This window comes from Oncorhynchus mykiss, chromosome 19 (assembly GCF_057628025.1).
Source record: "Oncorhynchus mykiss isolate SJ-2025 chromosome 19, ASM5762802v1, whole genome shotgun sequence".
Lineage (NCBI taxonomy): Eukaryota > Metazoa > Chordata > Actinopteri > Salmoniformes > Salmonidae > Oncorhynchus > Oncorhynchus mykiss.
This window is the reverse complement of record NC_143040.1, coordinates 67,797,904-67,813,327: the sequence shown is the minus strand read 5'-3', so window position 1 is coordinate 67,813,327 and position 15,424 is coordinate 67,797,904. Positions and strand designations below refer to the sequence as shown.

The window sequence follows — 15,424 nt, the reverse complement described above, 5'->3', positions numbered from 1 at the left end:
TAGAGGCTATACAGTAGGGGCTATACAGTAGAGGATATACAGTAGAGGCTAAACAGTAGAGGCTATAGAGTATCATGTAGTGTGCATGTCCAGTGATTTTTGGGAGTATTTTCTGAACTTGAAAGAAAGACAAGTAGAGAAATACTTTTTTCAAGTTCATTAGCTTTGTTTCAAAAGCTTCCGTAATAAAAATTAATCTCTCATCCAACTTACAGAATCTAAAATATCTAGCACAGTACATTACACATGATAATGAACGTAGTATATTTATCACACGTGGTAATGAACGTAGTATATTTATCACACATGGTAATGAACGTAGTATATTTATCACACATGGTAATGAACGTAGAATATGTATCATACATGGTAATAATGAACGTAATAAATTTATCATACATTAAAATGAAAGTATATATTTACCATACATTATAATGAAATACAGTGCCTTGCGAAATTATTCGGCCCCTTTGAACTTTGCGACCTTTTGCCACATTTCAGGCTTCAAACATAAAGATATAAAACTGTATTTTTTTGTGAAGAATCAACAACAAGTGGGACACAATCATGAAGTGGAAAGACATTTATTGGATATTTCAAACTTTTTTAACAAATCAAAAACGGAAAAATTGGGCGAGCAAAATTATTCAGCCCCTTTACTTTCAGTGCAGCAAACTCTCTCCAGAAGTTCAGTGAGGATCTCTGAATGATCCAATGTTGACCTAAATGACTAATGATGATAAATACAATCCACCTGTGTGTAATCAAGTCTCCGTATCAATGCACCTGCACTGTGATAGTCTCAGAGGTCCGTTAAAAGCGCAGAGAGCATCATGAAGAACAAGGAACACACCAGGCAGGTCCGAGATACTGTTGTGAAGAAGTTTAAAGCCGGATTTGGATACAAAAAGATTTCCCAAGCTTTAAACATCCCAAGGAGCACTGTGCAAGCGATAATATTGAAATGGAAGGAGTATCAGACCACTGCAAATCTACCAAGACCTGGCCGTCCCTCTAAACTTTCAGCTCATACAAGGAGAAGACTGATCAGAGATGCAGCCAAGAGGCCCATGATCACTCTGGATGAACTGCAGAGATCTACAGCTGAGGTGGGAGACTCTGTCCATAGGACAACAATCAGTTGTATATTGCACAAATCTGGCCTTTATGGAAGAGTGGCAAGAAGAAAGCCATTTCTTAAAGATATCCATAAAAAGTGTCATTTAAAGTTTGCCACAAGCCACCTGGGAGACACACCAAACATGTGGAAGAAGGTGCTCTGGTCAGATGAAACCAAAATTGAACTTTTTGGCAACAATGCAAAACATGTTTGGCGTAAAAGCAACACAGCTGAACACACCATCCCCACTGTCAAACATGGTGGTGGCAGCATCATGGTTTGGGCCTGCTTTTCTTCAGCAGGGACAGGGAAGATGGTTAAAATTGATGGGAAGATGGATGGAGCCAAATACAGGACCATTCTGGAAGAAAACCTGATGGAGTCTGCAAAATACCTGAGACTGGGACGGAGATTTGTCTTCCAACAAGACAACGATCCAAAACATAAAGCAAAATCTACAATGGAATGGTTCAAAAATAAACATATCCAGGTGTTAGAATGGCCAAGTCAAAGTCCAGACCTGAACCCAATCGAGAATCTGTGGAAAGAACTGAAAACTGCTGTTCACAAATGCTCTCCATCCAACCTCACTGAGCTCGAGCTGTTTTGTAAGGAGGAATGGGAAAACATTTCAGTCTCTCGATGTGCAAAACTGATAGAGACATACCCCAAGCGACTTACAGCTGTAATCGCAGCAAAAGGTGGCGCTACAAAGTATTAACTTAAGGGGGCTGAATAATTTTGCACGCCCAATTTTTCAGTTTTTGATTTGTTAAAAAAGTTTGAAATATCCAATAAATGTCGTTCCACTTCATGATTGTGTCCCACTTGTTGTTGATTCTTCACAAAAAAATACAGTTTTATATCTTTATGTTTGAAGCCTGAAATGTGGCAAAAGGTCGCAAAGTTCAAGGGGGCCGAATACTTTCGCAAGGCACTGTAAGTATATTTATCATACATTATAATGAAAGTATATATTTACCATACATTATAATGAAATAAGTATATTTATCATACATTGTACTAATGAACGTAGTATATTTATCATACATGCTAATAATGAATGTAGTATATTTATCATACATTATAATGAACGTAGTATATTTACCATACATGGTACTAATGAACGTAGTATATTTATCATACATGGTAATAATGAACGTAGTAAATTTATCATACATTAAAATGAAAGTATATATTTACCATAAATTATAATGAAATAAGTATATTTATCATACATTGTAATAATGAACGTAGTATATTTATCATACATTATAATGAACGTAGTATATTTATCATGCATGGTACTAATGAACGTAGTATTTTTATCATGCATGGTCATGAATGTAGCATATTTATCATACGTGGTACTAATGCTAATCATATTCTACGTTCATTATAATGTGTGATAAATATACTACGTTCTTTACCATGTGTGATAAATTTACTACGTTCATTAGTACCATGTATGATAAACATACTACGTTCATGACCATGTATGGTAAATATACTACATTATAATGAAATTATATATTTATCATACATTATAATGAACGTAATATATTTACCATACATTATAATATATATATGTATTACCATACATAATAATGAACGTAGTATATTTATCATACATTATAATGAACGTAGTATATTTATCATACATTATAATGAATGTAATATATTTATCATACATTGTAATGAATGTAGTATATTTATCATACATAATAATGAACATATAGTAGCTACATTTATAATGATTTCATCTGAGCTATTAATACTCTTGATTGGACTGGTATCTAAAAGCAGTGGCAAAGCTCGTTACAACATTATAGACCAACATAGTGTAGTAGCCTAACAAAAATGCAACCGGTGTGGTTTTCGGGATATTACCCCAACAATTAACCGCTTTTTATTCTAACCATATCATAAAATCAACAACATTTGATGGGAGTAACATGACAAAAAAATGGACCGATCCAATATTTGCAACCATATGTCACCGAATTCTTTCTCCTCAATAATAAAGACAAATACACATAACCTAATAATGACAGTACAGGAAATTCAATCATGTTTCTGAACATGAATAACACATGATAACGTACAAAAATGTCTGCGGTGAACAGGAAGCTATTTCTCAGGTATGGGACTCTTGTCCTCTTCGTGGTTCTGAGCGGCTGCCTCTGATCTGCTCTGTGATTGGTCCGTGGAGGTCTGCTCTCGGCTCAGTGACGGCAGGAGGAGACACTCCAGCTCCTCAGCGCTGATGGCCACTTTCTCAGGTACCAGCCAACGCTTTAGATGCTCCAGGGTACTGTGAAGGGAAGTTATCACACATCCTATCATTACACAAAGAGGCAAGGTTGACAACAGAACGGTCGGTGGACCTGTAATAAACTTTACAAGCTCAGCCTTCAAAGCTGCTCAGTGATAGTGAGTTATATCAGACTTACTACAACAAATGATGCTCTTCTACTCACCTCTGATCTAGCTCGTCCTCCTGAAAGATTTCCGAGCTCTGAGCGTCGTGCAAGAATCTATCCCAGCATTCTGTTTTGGCCTGAGATAGGGAGCGCAGCATCTCCCTGGATGTCACCTCAGTACACTGGCCCTTTATTCTCTTCAGACGATTCTCTGAAAGACAGGATTTAGAATGAATTTCATTAGTAATATGGGACCTTGATTTCTGGCTATCTCACGATCATTCCAAATAGCCAAGGGGAGACCAGGATTAACAGTAAAACCTGTGTTTGGATACTTTCCCAATTCTTTATCTTTCTGGACATAAAATATTCTGCATGAACTACAGCTTACATCTATCAAATCAAATCAAATTATTTGTCACATGCGCTGAATACAATAGGTGTAGACCTTACCGTGAAATGCTTACTTCAGAGCCCTTAACTTTAAAGTAACACAATAAAATAACAATAAGGAGGCTATATACAGGGGGTACCGGTACAGAGTCAATGTGGAGGCTATATACAGGGGGTACCGGTACAGAGTCAATGTGGAGGCTATATACAGGGCGTACCGGTACAGAGTCAATGTGGAGGCTATATACAGGGGGTACCGGTACAGAGTCAATGTGGAGGCTATACACAGGGGGTACCGGTACAGAGTCAATGTGGAGGCTATATACAGGGGGTACCGGTACAGAGTCAATGTGGAGGCTATATACAGGGGGTACCGGTACAGAGTCAATGTGGAGGCTATATACAGGGGGTACCGGTACAGAGTCAATGTGGAGGCTATATACAGGGGGTACCGGTACAGAGTCAATGTGGAGACTATATACAGGGGGTACTGGTACAGAGTCAATGTGGAGACTATATACAGGGGGTACTGGTACAGAGTCAATGTGGAGGCTATATACAGGGGGTACCGGTACAGAGTCAATCCAACATCAAGAATGGAAAGAAGACTGACCCTCTTAACTACAGTAAAGCAGTGATGGTCACCAACACTGGTCCTAGGTAGCTGTTGGGTATACAGGCTTTTGTTCCATACTAGCAAGGACCAGGGTTGATGGCTAGGGCTGTTACGGTGACTATATTACCTCCACACCTGCAGTCATGAGTCATGACTAGCACTGTTAACGGTGACTCTATTATCACAACGGCTGCAGTAAAATTCTACATGACAGTTGAGTCACGGAAATCTCGTTTTATGCATTCTGGACATGCATTAGTAGTAGCCTACCCAATTCGCTAACGATCATCAGGTCGCTAATGGCCTGGTTACTCAGGGCTCTATTGTCCTGCTAACCACTCTGACATGAGTGGAAAACATGGTACTTGTGGATGTTGTTTCAAAGCCTGACAACGAAGTGGTCAGCGCTTTCTAAGGTGATGATTAATTCAAAACTGCCATATGCATATTAGAGCTAATGCATAAGCACAAGTCTATATATGAGCCCAAGCCCCCTCAAACGCTGAATTAAAATAATGATTGTGTATAATGATTATACAATACATAGCCAATTACACATGGCAGAAAAACATTTAACAAAATACTGATTTACGATATTTGGTAAATAATTTGTCTATCCTAAAATAAACAAATTCAGATTTAGCCTACAATTATAGTGCATTCGTTTTGGATTTTGCATGGCCTATTAATATTGTTTTTTGTTAAATGTTTATTTATTTATTTAGTCTTTACTTAACTAGCAAAGTCCGTTAAGAACAAATTCTAGGAACAGTGGGTTAAACTGCCTTGTTCAGGGGCAGAATGACAGATTTGTACCATGTCAGCTAGGGGACTCGATCTAGCAACTTTTCAGTTACTGGCCCAACGCTCTAAACGCCCCATAATTAAGACATCAATAGCCCTATATAGGTCGCATCAATAGCCCTATATAGGTTGCATCAATAGCCCTATATAGTGGCATCAATAGCCCTATATAGGTTGCATCAATAGCCCTATATAGTGGCATCAATAGCCCTATATAGGTCGCATCAATAGCCCTATATAGGTCGCATCAATAGCCCCATATAGTCTCATCAATAGCCCTATATAGTCGCATCAATAGCCCTATATAGTCGCATCAATAGCCTCATCAATATCCCTATATAGTCGCATCAATAGCCCTATATAGCTCGCATCAATAGCCCTATATAGTCACATCAATAGCCTATATAGTCACATCAATAGCCCTATATAGTCGCATCAATAGCCTATATAGTCGCATCAATAGCCCTATATAGTCACATCAATAGCCTATATAGCCTCATCAATAGCCCTATATAGTCGCATCAATAGCCCTATATAGCCTCATCAATAGCCCTATATAGCCTCATCAATAGCCTATATAGTCACATCAATAGCCCTATATAGTCGCATCAATAGCCCTATATAGTCGCATCAATAGCCCTATATAGCCTCATCAATAGCCCTATATAGTCGCATCAATAGCCCTATATAGTCGCATCAATAGCCCTATATAGTCGCATCAATAGCCCTATATAGTCGCATCAATAGCCCTATATAGTCGCATCAATAGCCCTATATAGTCGCATCAATAGCCCTATATAGCCTCATCAATAGCCCTATATAGTCGCATCAATAGCCCTATATAGTCACATCAATAGCCCTATATAGTCGCATCAATAGCCCTATATAGCCTCATCAATAGCCCTATATAGTCGCATCAATAGCCCTATATAGTCGCATCAATAGCCCTATATAGTCGCATCAATAGCCCTATATAGTCGCATCAATAGCCCTATATAGCCGCATCAATAGCCCTATATAGTCGCATCAATAGCCCTATATAGGCCGCATCAATAGCCTATATAGTCACATCAATAGCCTATATAGTCACATCAATAGCCCTATATAGTCGCATCAATAGCCCTATATAGTCGCATCAATAGCCCTATATAGTCACATCAATAGCCCTATATAGTCGCATCAATAGCCCTATATAGTCACATCAATAGCCCTATATAGTCACATCAATAGTCCTATATAGTCGCATCAATAGCCCTATATAGTCACATCAATAGCCCTATATAGTCGCATCAATAGTCCTATATAGTCGCATCAATAGCCCTATATAGTCACATCAATAGCCCTATATAGTCACATCAATAGTCCTATATAGTCGCATCAATAGCCCTATATAGTCACATCAATAGCCCTATATAGTCACATCAATAGCCCTATATAGTCACATCAATAGTCCTATATAGTCGCATCAATAGCCCTATATAGTCACATCAATAGCCCTATAAAGTCACATCAATAGCCCTATATAGTCGCATCAATAGTCCTATATAGTCGCATCAATAGCCCTATATAGTCACATCAATAGTCCTATATAGTCGCATCAATAGCCCTATATAGTCACATCAATAGCCCTATATAGTCACATCAATAGTCCTATATAGCCGCATCAATAGCCCTATATAGTCACATCAATAGTCCTATATAGTCGCATCAATAGCCCTATATAGTCGCATCAATAGCCCTATATAGTCACATCAATAGCCCTATATAGTCGCATCAATAGCCCTATATAGTCGCATCAATAGCCCTATATAGCCTCATCAATAGCCCTATATAGTCGCATCAATAGCCCTATATAGTCGCATCAATAGCCCTATATAGTCGCATCAATAGCCCTATATAGTCGCATCAATAGCCCTATATAGTCGCATCAATAGCCCTATATAGTCACATCAATAGCCCTATATAGTCGCATCAATAGCCCTATATAGTCGCATCAATAGCCCTATATAGTCCGCATCAATAGCCCTATATAGCTCGCATCAATAGCCCTATATAGTCGCATCAATAGCCCTATATAGTCGCATCAATAGCCCTATATAGTCGCATCAATAGCCCTATATAGTCGCATCAATAGCCCTATATAGTCGCATCAATAGCCCTATATAGGTCGCATCAATAGCCCTATATAGTCACATCAATAGCCCTATATAGTCGCATCAATAGCCCTATATAGCTTGCATCAATAGCCCTATATAGTCACATCAATAGCCTATATAGTCACATCAATAGCCCTATATAGTCACATCAATAGCCCTATATAGTCGCATCAATAGCCCTATATAGCTCGCATCAATAGCCCTATATAGCTCGCATCAATAGCCCTATATAGCTCGCATCAATAGCCCTATATAGTCGCATCAATAGCCTATATAGTCGCATCAATAGCCCTATATAGTCACATCAATAGCCCTATATAGTCGCATCAATAGCCCTATATAGGTCGCATCAATATCCCTATATAGTCGCATCAATAGCCCTATATAGTCGCATCAATAGCCCTATATAGTCGCATCAATAGCCCTATATAGTCGCATCAATAGCCCTATATAGTCGCATCAATAGCCCTATATAGTCGCATCAATAGCCCTATATAGTCGCATCAATAGCCCTATATAGTCGCATCAATAGCCCTATATAGCCTCATCAATAGCCCTATATAGCTCGCATCAATAGCCCTATATAGTCACATCAATAGCCCTATATAGCTCGCATCAATAGCCCTATATAGTCGCATCAATAGCCTATATAGTCGCATCAATAGCCCTATATAGTCGCATCAATAGCCCTATATAGGTCGCATCAATAGCCCTATATAGTCGCATCAATAGCCCTATATAGTCGCATCAATAGCCCTATATAGTCGCATCAATAGCCCTATATAGTCGCATCAATAGCCCTATATAGTCACATCAATAGCCCTATATAGTCGCATCAATAGCCCTATATAGTCGCATCAATAGCCCTATATAGTCGCATCAATAGCCCTATATAGCCTCATCAATAGCCCTATATAGTCGCATCAATAGCCCTATATAGTCACATCAATAGTCCTATATAGTCACATCAATAGCCCTATATAGTCGCATCAATAGCCCTATATAGTCGCATCAATAGCCCTATATAGTCACATCAATAGCCCTATATAGTCGCATCAATAGCCCTATATAGTCGCATCAATAGCCCTATATAGTCGCATCAATAGCCCTATATAGTCGCATCATGCAACCCATATATCTTTTGATTTATAAGGCATTCTAAAGTTGCCAAAGAACTCTAAATCTAGTATATAGGACCTGTTTCAAATTATCACTTTTATGCTCAACATAGCCACTGCATATGCGCGCACTCTCACTCCAGAATGGGAAAAATATAGATTATATATTATATATTAAGCTAAGTTCAAATATATCCTTCTTATTATAAAATCCTATAACATATAAAATAATGGCACGGGACTTATATCTTGTCTGCTAAATGAACAAGCCTATAGCATATGGCATGGTGGATAGCCAGATAATATAAAGTAGGCCCAACACATATTCTGAAAAAAATATATATATAATCATATCATAATGTTTTGTTTAGACCTGACTAACATAAATAATGAATTTATTGTGATGGTGTGTATTCAATTCATTTATTATACTTTTAAAAATGTAGATGTTCCAAAGGAACATGTTCTCAACTGGCCTACCTGGTTAAATAAAGGTGTTCTCAACTAGCCTACCTGGTTAAATAAAGGTGTTCTCAACTAGCCTACCTGGTTAAATAAAGGTGTTCTCAACTGGCCTACCTGGTTAAATAAAGGTGAAATAAAAAATAAATAAAATAAATAAAAAAGGTGCACATCAGAAGCTTGTATGCTGCTTGTATGAGTAGAGCCTGGCGATGCTAAACATGTTTCTGTTAATTAATGATCAATTACCGTGAGACTGCCAGCCTTTTGCATGACAATAACAGGCTGACAAAATGTAATGACCGCCACAGCCCTATTGATGGCATCAACTGGGCCATAGATAAGGGTGAGTCAAAACAGAAGGTCGATATTAGATTGACTTTACCTAAACTAGCAATGTAGACATCCGAGTCTTCCATAGGTTCCCAGACGCTGTGAGAGGAGAAACTCATAGACATGCCATTAGATTGCAGGTCATTGCCAACATGTGAAGGTTGGAATGAATCTTTGAACAGAGCAGCATTATCCTCTCCTCGGCCTTGATCTTCCTCCTCCACCTGCACGTCAGGCAGGCTCCAGCAGATCTCTGACCACAGATCTCTGCTGGACCGGGCCTTATGACTCTCGAAATCGTCAATCATCTTCATGTAGATACAGTGATCTGTTGAGACAAGCATCATCAACAATATAGTCAGTGTTGTCATTTTAGACCCAAGCCACTATACCTGGACTTTGAATTACTCCCCTCTGGGCGCAGGTATAGGGCACCCCTCAGCAGGAAAAACAGAACGAGACAATTTGTGCCAGGTGTGATATCCCTCCTAAATTGCTCGGGCGAATGTTCCCATCGACCCCCGTAAGGCCAGCAGGCTAGTCTTTTCTTATTTAAAAAAAAAAGTTATTTCTTATTTCTTACTATTATTAGTTTTATTGGTATGTAACTGTTATGAAAGTTGTATTGTCAATCTTGTTTTGTATTTAAACACCACTTTAAATGTGTACATGACACTGCAACAAAATTTCCCAATGGGGACAATAAAGTCAGTAAGTAAATAAGTACTTAGGTAAAAACACTCCAAAAAACTACTTAAGTAGTACTTTAAAGTATCTGTACATGACTTTACTATTTATATTTCTGCCAACTTTTACTTTACTACATTCCTAAAGAAAATAATGTACTTTTTACTCCATACATTTTTCCTCGCACACAAAAGTACTCACTACATGTTTACAGGAAAATGTTCCAATTAACACTTATAAAGAGAACATCCCTTGCCATCCCTCTACTGCCTCTGATCGGGCGCACTCACTAAACACATGCTTAATTTGTAAATGTCTGAGTGTTGGAGTGTGCCCCTGGCTATCCGTAAATACATTAAAAAAATTATAAAATTGTGCCGTCTGGTTTGCTTAATATAAGGAATTTAAAATGTATTTTAGCGATTCCATTTACTTTTGGTACTTAAGTATATTTAAAACCAAATATTTTGAGATTTTACTGGGTGACTTTCACTTGAGTCATTTTCTATTAAGGTAGCTTTACTTTTACTCAAGTATGACAATTTAGTACTTTTTCTACCATGGAAAAAAGTTATGAACTACTAATAGCAAGCAAAATAATACATTAAATTACAGCTAGAAAGAGCAATGCAATTAAGTTTGAAGGTATACCAAACCCAAGGTGTTGGTAAACTGTCCACCAAATTAGAAATGAGATAAACTGCAACAATGAATCAATGTTCCTATTTGTTAGCTAGGATATTACCGTACTTTAGATTTAGCTAGCTAGTTAATGCTAACGCCAATTTAGTTAGCTAGCTGCAACTAAAATAATCACCTTGTCATTGGAATTTATAATAATAAATGGTAAACATTCACTCTGCTAGCTAAATATGTTTATTGGTGTCTTACCTTCGACTTCAATTTAGAGCAGCTAAACAGTATTTTACCAGGTAGTATCTAGGACTTTAATTTGTTAACGTTAGCTAGTTAGCCTGCTCCTCTAGCTGGAAGAATCCCAAACAAAATCCAAACAAGGCAATCCTTCTTTGGCGTGTTTTGAGTGATCTGACTAGAACTGCCTGTCAAGTCATTCTGAGGTTCTATGGATGCTTATTGGCTTTGATTTATGTCATCCCAATGTTATTGGCCAGCTCTGTGGGGACCAGGAAGTGTGTCCTGCAGCTGGGTCCTACATGGTTGTCTCTAGTTACTACAGCCACAAAGTCAAAATAGGTTAAATCGTTTAAAAAAAGAAAGCCTTTTGGTCTTAATTTATGGTTAGGCTTAGGCATAAGGTTAGCGTTGTGGTTAGGGTTAGGTTTTACCGTCCTACAGCCAGAGATACATTTCTGTAATATCTCTGCATCAGCTGAGGCCAAATGAAATCATCATCATCTTTATCTTCTTCTTCTTCTTCTTCCCCTTCAATGTTTATTGGCAGACGACACTCCAAAAGGTGAATTGCCACAACCTACTGTGAGGGATGAAAACAAAAAGATCACAAAAATAAGGTTATCAGTGTGATTAGGTTTGTCTGGCCTACAGCCAGATAGGCTTTTCTCTAATATCTATGCTACAGCTGATGCGAAATGAAATCATCATCATCTTCTTCCTTTTCCATCTTCTTCTTCTTCTTCTTCTTCTTCTTCTTCTTCTCCTTCTTCTTCTTATTATTATTATTATTATTATTATTATTCTCCTTCAATCTTCATTGGCAGTCTATACCCCAAAAGGTAACTTGCCGCCACCTACTGTGCGGGATGAAAACAAAAAGATCGCAAAAATAAAACAAAACCTTCAAGGAGCCTGAGGGCGACACATCATCCTTTTACCTCCACATAGGAGATCCGATAGAACGTCCTGACTTTCCCCACCTCGACTTCCTTCACCCTTACAGGAATTCTGGATCATCATCCTCTACTCCACAATTGCAGCACTGACCTTCTTCACTCCAATCTTCAGCATACACATTTGCCACACTGCCAAATTCTTTACACTTTTTTTACATTGTAGTATTTTGGGGACGAATGGTCTTACTCCGTACCTTACAGCAGAGTCTGCTGAGGGGAGGACGGATCGTAATAATGGTGAATGGAATGGAAATCATGTGTTTAATGTGTATTTGATACCCTTCCACCAATTCCGCTCCATCCATTACCACAAGCCTGTCCTTCCCAATTAAGATGCCACCAATCTCCTGTGGTACCTTACAAATCCCTCCTGTGGTACCTTATATACCCATCCTGTGGTACCTTAAATACCGCCCCTGTGGTAACTTATACACCCCTCTTGTGGTACTTTATATACCCCATCCTGTGGTACCTTATATACCCCTCCTATGGTACCTTATACACCCCTCCTGTGGTACCTTATATACTCCTCCTGTTTTACCTTATATACCCCTCCTGTGGCACCTTATATATATTTAAATGCATAGGGAGGTGTTCTTTGTATATAAAAATAAATAACCAAAATACTTTCTTCCCTTATCCATTCTGGTCAGGTGACAGGTACTAACCACTGTGGTGGTTCATTTCTTTACTATCAAATGAGGAGAGACAAACTTATCACACAAGTCAGAGTTATACTTAAACTAAATCTTTAATAGTGAGAGCTTTGCAATAGCAATGGCTGGTCGACGAATCATAGTTTCTGATGATCCGTTGAGAGCGGCGAGACAAAAGTACAAAGGTCTTTTATAGCCAAGATACACCCCTTTCAACCTACATGATGAACAACAGATATAAAGATTGGGTCACATAGTTAAGATTTGTATGAAAGATACCTATAATACATAGCAGACAGTATCTGCTGTGTCAACAGTTTTTATTGTCTGTCCCTCCAACTCCAAACTGGAACCATCTCTCCCTGGTCCCGTATAGAACAGAAACACTAACTCATGCTCTGGAATGCTCTTTAGGTTTTATCACCCAAAAGCTCATGAGGCCCCTTGATGATGTGAGGTCTGTGAGGCAATTGCCTCTTCTGCCTAATGGTAATGCCATGTTCAAAACAACTGGGAACTCTACGACTTCCGATGTCAGCGCGTTCAAGGCAACTGGTCACTCTGGAAAAAAAACAAGCGCCGAATGGGAATTGGATGGGAAACAATCCAAATGGGAATTCCAAGTCGGAAACTCAGACGTCTTTCTAGAGCTCCGACATTACAACCTGAGGATCACTGGCATCATGATTTGACCCATTTTCTTCAGAGTGGTCTTGAAAGCACCAAGACGTCATATGTATCTCCCAGATATTCATCCTTATCCAAAAAAACACATCCCAGCCAGAAAACTAATACTTGTCTGCATTACACTTCTTCTTGTTCACGCTTCTTGTTGTTCACGCTTCTTGTTTCAAACTCGCCATCCAGTTCCTTTTCCGCCATTGCGCAACCCAAATGGAATTTTGAAGATCAATAATTGGGAAAAGCTTTGCTACTCATAATAGTTTTACATTTGTTGGCTTACTATAATACTACTTACATGTAGTATTTTACATGTAGTATTTTACATGTAGTATTTTACATGTAGTATTTTAAACCAACCGTTTTTTAAACCAACATTTGCAATGTTTTCTGGCTAGCTAACATCAAGTGTATTGTTATTACAGAGAATTATTACCCCATTAAGGGCATTATGTTGTCAGAGCACTATTACATCATTATAGCCATTATGATTTCAGATTATTATTATAATAGAGGGTTTGCAGTTGTGTCACAAATCCCCTAGCAACCGCACCAGGCACCATGTTGGAAGACCAGAGTCAGTCTGTTAGATGCTTCCAATCATCCACATGGCTGACTGTGTTACCATGGAAGAGGGTGAAAGGATTAGCTAGTATTTCCAGCTGTCAGAAAAGGGAGAGTAGGCTACTCTGGATAGAGCAGGTACCTTTGTGGAAGGACATAATGAAAATATGTCCTCCCACAGTTCCAGTCCCTAGTGAGAAAAAACTGAGGACAGAGAGATAAAGCAATATAATATTCAGAGACACAAACACTACTCCATGGTTATTTAAAAATCTCATAGATGAGGAAAATAAACACAATTCTAGCCCAGTTATGGATTGTAACAATACAATAAAAAATATAGCTTTTCTATATATCTTCACATATAACTAATTGAACACACAAGCACTAATTCAACATAGTGAAGATAAAAACCAAGTAAACATGAAGCACAGTATGTGTGGATGGTGTGGTGTATGTTTATTTTTATTTGTTAGGTTTGGAAAGTAGAGTGAGTGAGTAATGAAATGGTTGCATATCCCAGAGCCAATGTATTGCTGTGGGACAGGGTATGAGAGGGCTTTCAATGTTGTTCAGATGATGGATATACTTTTATAATTAATTATACGTCTTATTTATTTATTTATTGTCCTATCATGGTGGAACAGTTTTAAAGTAGATGATACATTTGATTTGTTATTGTCCTATCATGGGGAACTAAATTTTTAAAATAAATTATATCTAATTATTTATTTCTGATCCTATTTTAATGGTACGGCCCATGACCCTATACCCTAGACACCCACCTGAATGATCCAGATACTAAGGAGAAGTCCCTAACTGTTTTATGTGCGGTATGTATGCAGCCAAATGAGGGTCTGAGACCAAGAGCAGCACTGCCCCCTCAAGATTCTGAGCCTGCTTGGCAGGGTTGGTCCTGAAAAGTCAAAGCCTCCTAAAGGGAGAGCATACTACACAAGGAAATTCTCAAAGCTGCTAATGAGGTCCTTGATGACCTTGTACCTAGCCGGTGGGGATTCCAGTGGGGTGCCCCCACCCAGGCAGTAGCAGTGCTGGCAACAATAGCTGCAGTAACCCATGGGGAGGGGGTCACACTCGGACATTCAGAAAGGGGGTATATTATTGTGACCTTAGAGGCACAGAATCAAAGTCGGACTGCATGGAGATGCTTGGGAATATGGTCAATACGGGTGACTGTATTGTGGGGGTTTCAGGGAAAAGGTGTACATTTGACCTCCATCATCTAGGATGTGACATTTTTTGTGCGGTCTTGCAGGACTTCTCGTGCAGCTGCAACTGCAAGTGCATTTGTAAATCAAGACCTATCTTGAGTTGGGCTCTGGGGTGGTGCAATTGTTGAGTAAGTGAGCTTATGGTTGTGAGGGGGTATGGGTTGAGTGTGTGTGGGCGTATGTGTGTATCCCACAACTGTTGCGAAGGAGTAAAAGATGTTAGGGACAATAGAGGATGATCCACAGCTATATATAATACAAATCAAGGTGAGGGCAATGGAAATTCATTTGGCAGTTGATCTACTTCAATTCGGTAATCCCAGTCGGTTACAGGTGGTCTATGGTGG

At 38.7% G+C, this 15,424-nt stretch overlaps 1 protein-coding gene across 2 annotated transcripts; it reads right to left on the bottom strand.

The window, feature by feature from the left end:
- Nucleotides 1–2,990: 2,990 nt before the first annotated feature.
- Nucleotides 2,991–11,769, bottom strand: LOC110498202 (coiled-coil domain-containing protein 32). Of its 2 annotated transcripts, none has more exons than XM_036955202.2 (4): nt 11,420–11,769; nt 9,478–9,753; nt 3,601–3,754; nt 2,991–3,434 (listed from the first exon to the last, which is right to left on the bottom strand). In XM_036955202.2, exons 2-4 carry the CDS (start codon nt 9,737–9,739, stop codon nt 3,251–3,253), a joined length of 600 nt encoding a protein of 199 aa, XP_036811097.1. In that variant the 5' UTR covers nt 9,740–9,753; nt 11,420–11,769; the 3' UTR covers nt 2,991–3,250. The 2 variants fall into 2 exon arrangements, with proteins under 2 accessions (XP_036811097.1, XP_021430502.2); XM_021574827.3 differs by lacking the exon at nt 11,420–11,769 and adding an exon at nt 11,004–11,303.
- Nucleotides 11,770–15,424: the final 3,655 nt, after the last annotated feature.

What these genes read in the sequence shown, in the direction of transcription:
- LOC110498202 (XM_036955202.2), bottom strand. Translation starts at nt 9,739, where the DNA reads ATGAAGATGATTGACGATTTCGAGAGTCATAAGGCCCGGTCCAGCAGA. An exon ending in TGTCTACATTGCTAGTTTAG is followed by an intron (nt 3,755 to 9,477) that starts GTAAAGTCAATC and finishes CCTGTCTTTCAG; the next exon opens with AGAATCGTCTGAAGAGAATA. An exon ending in GAGGACGAGCTAGATCAGAG is followed by an intron (nt 3,435 to 3,600) that starts GTGAGTAGAAGA and finishes TTCCCTTCACAG; the next exon opens with TACCCTGGAGCATCTAAAGC.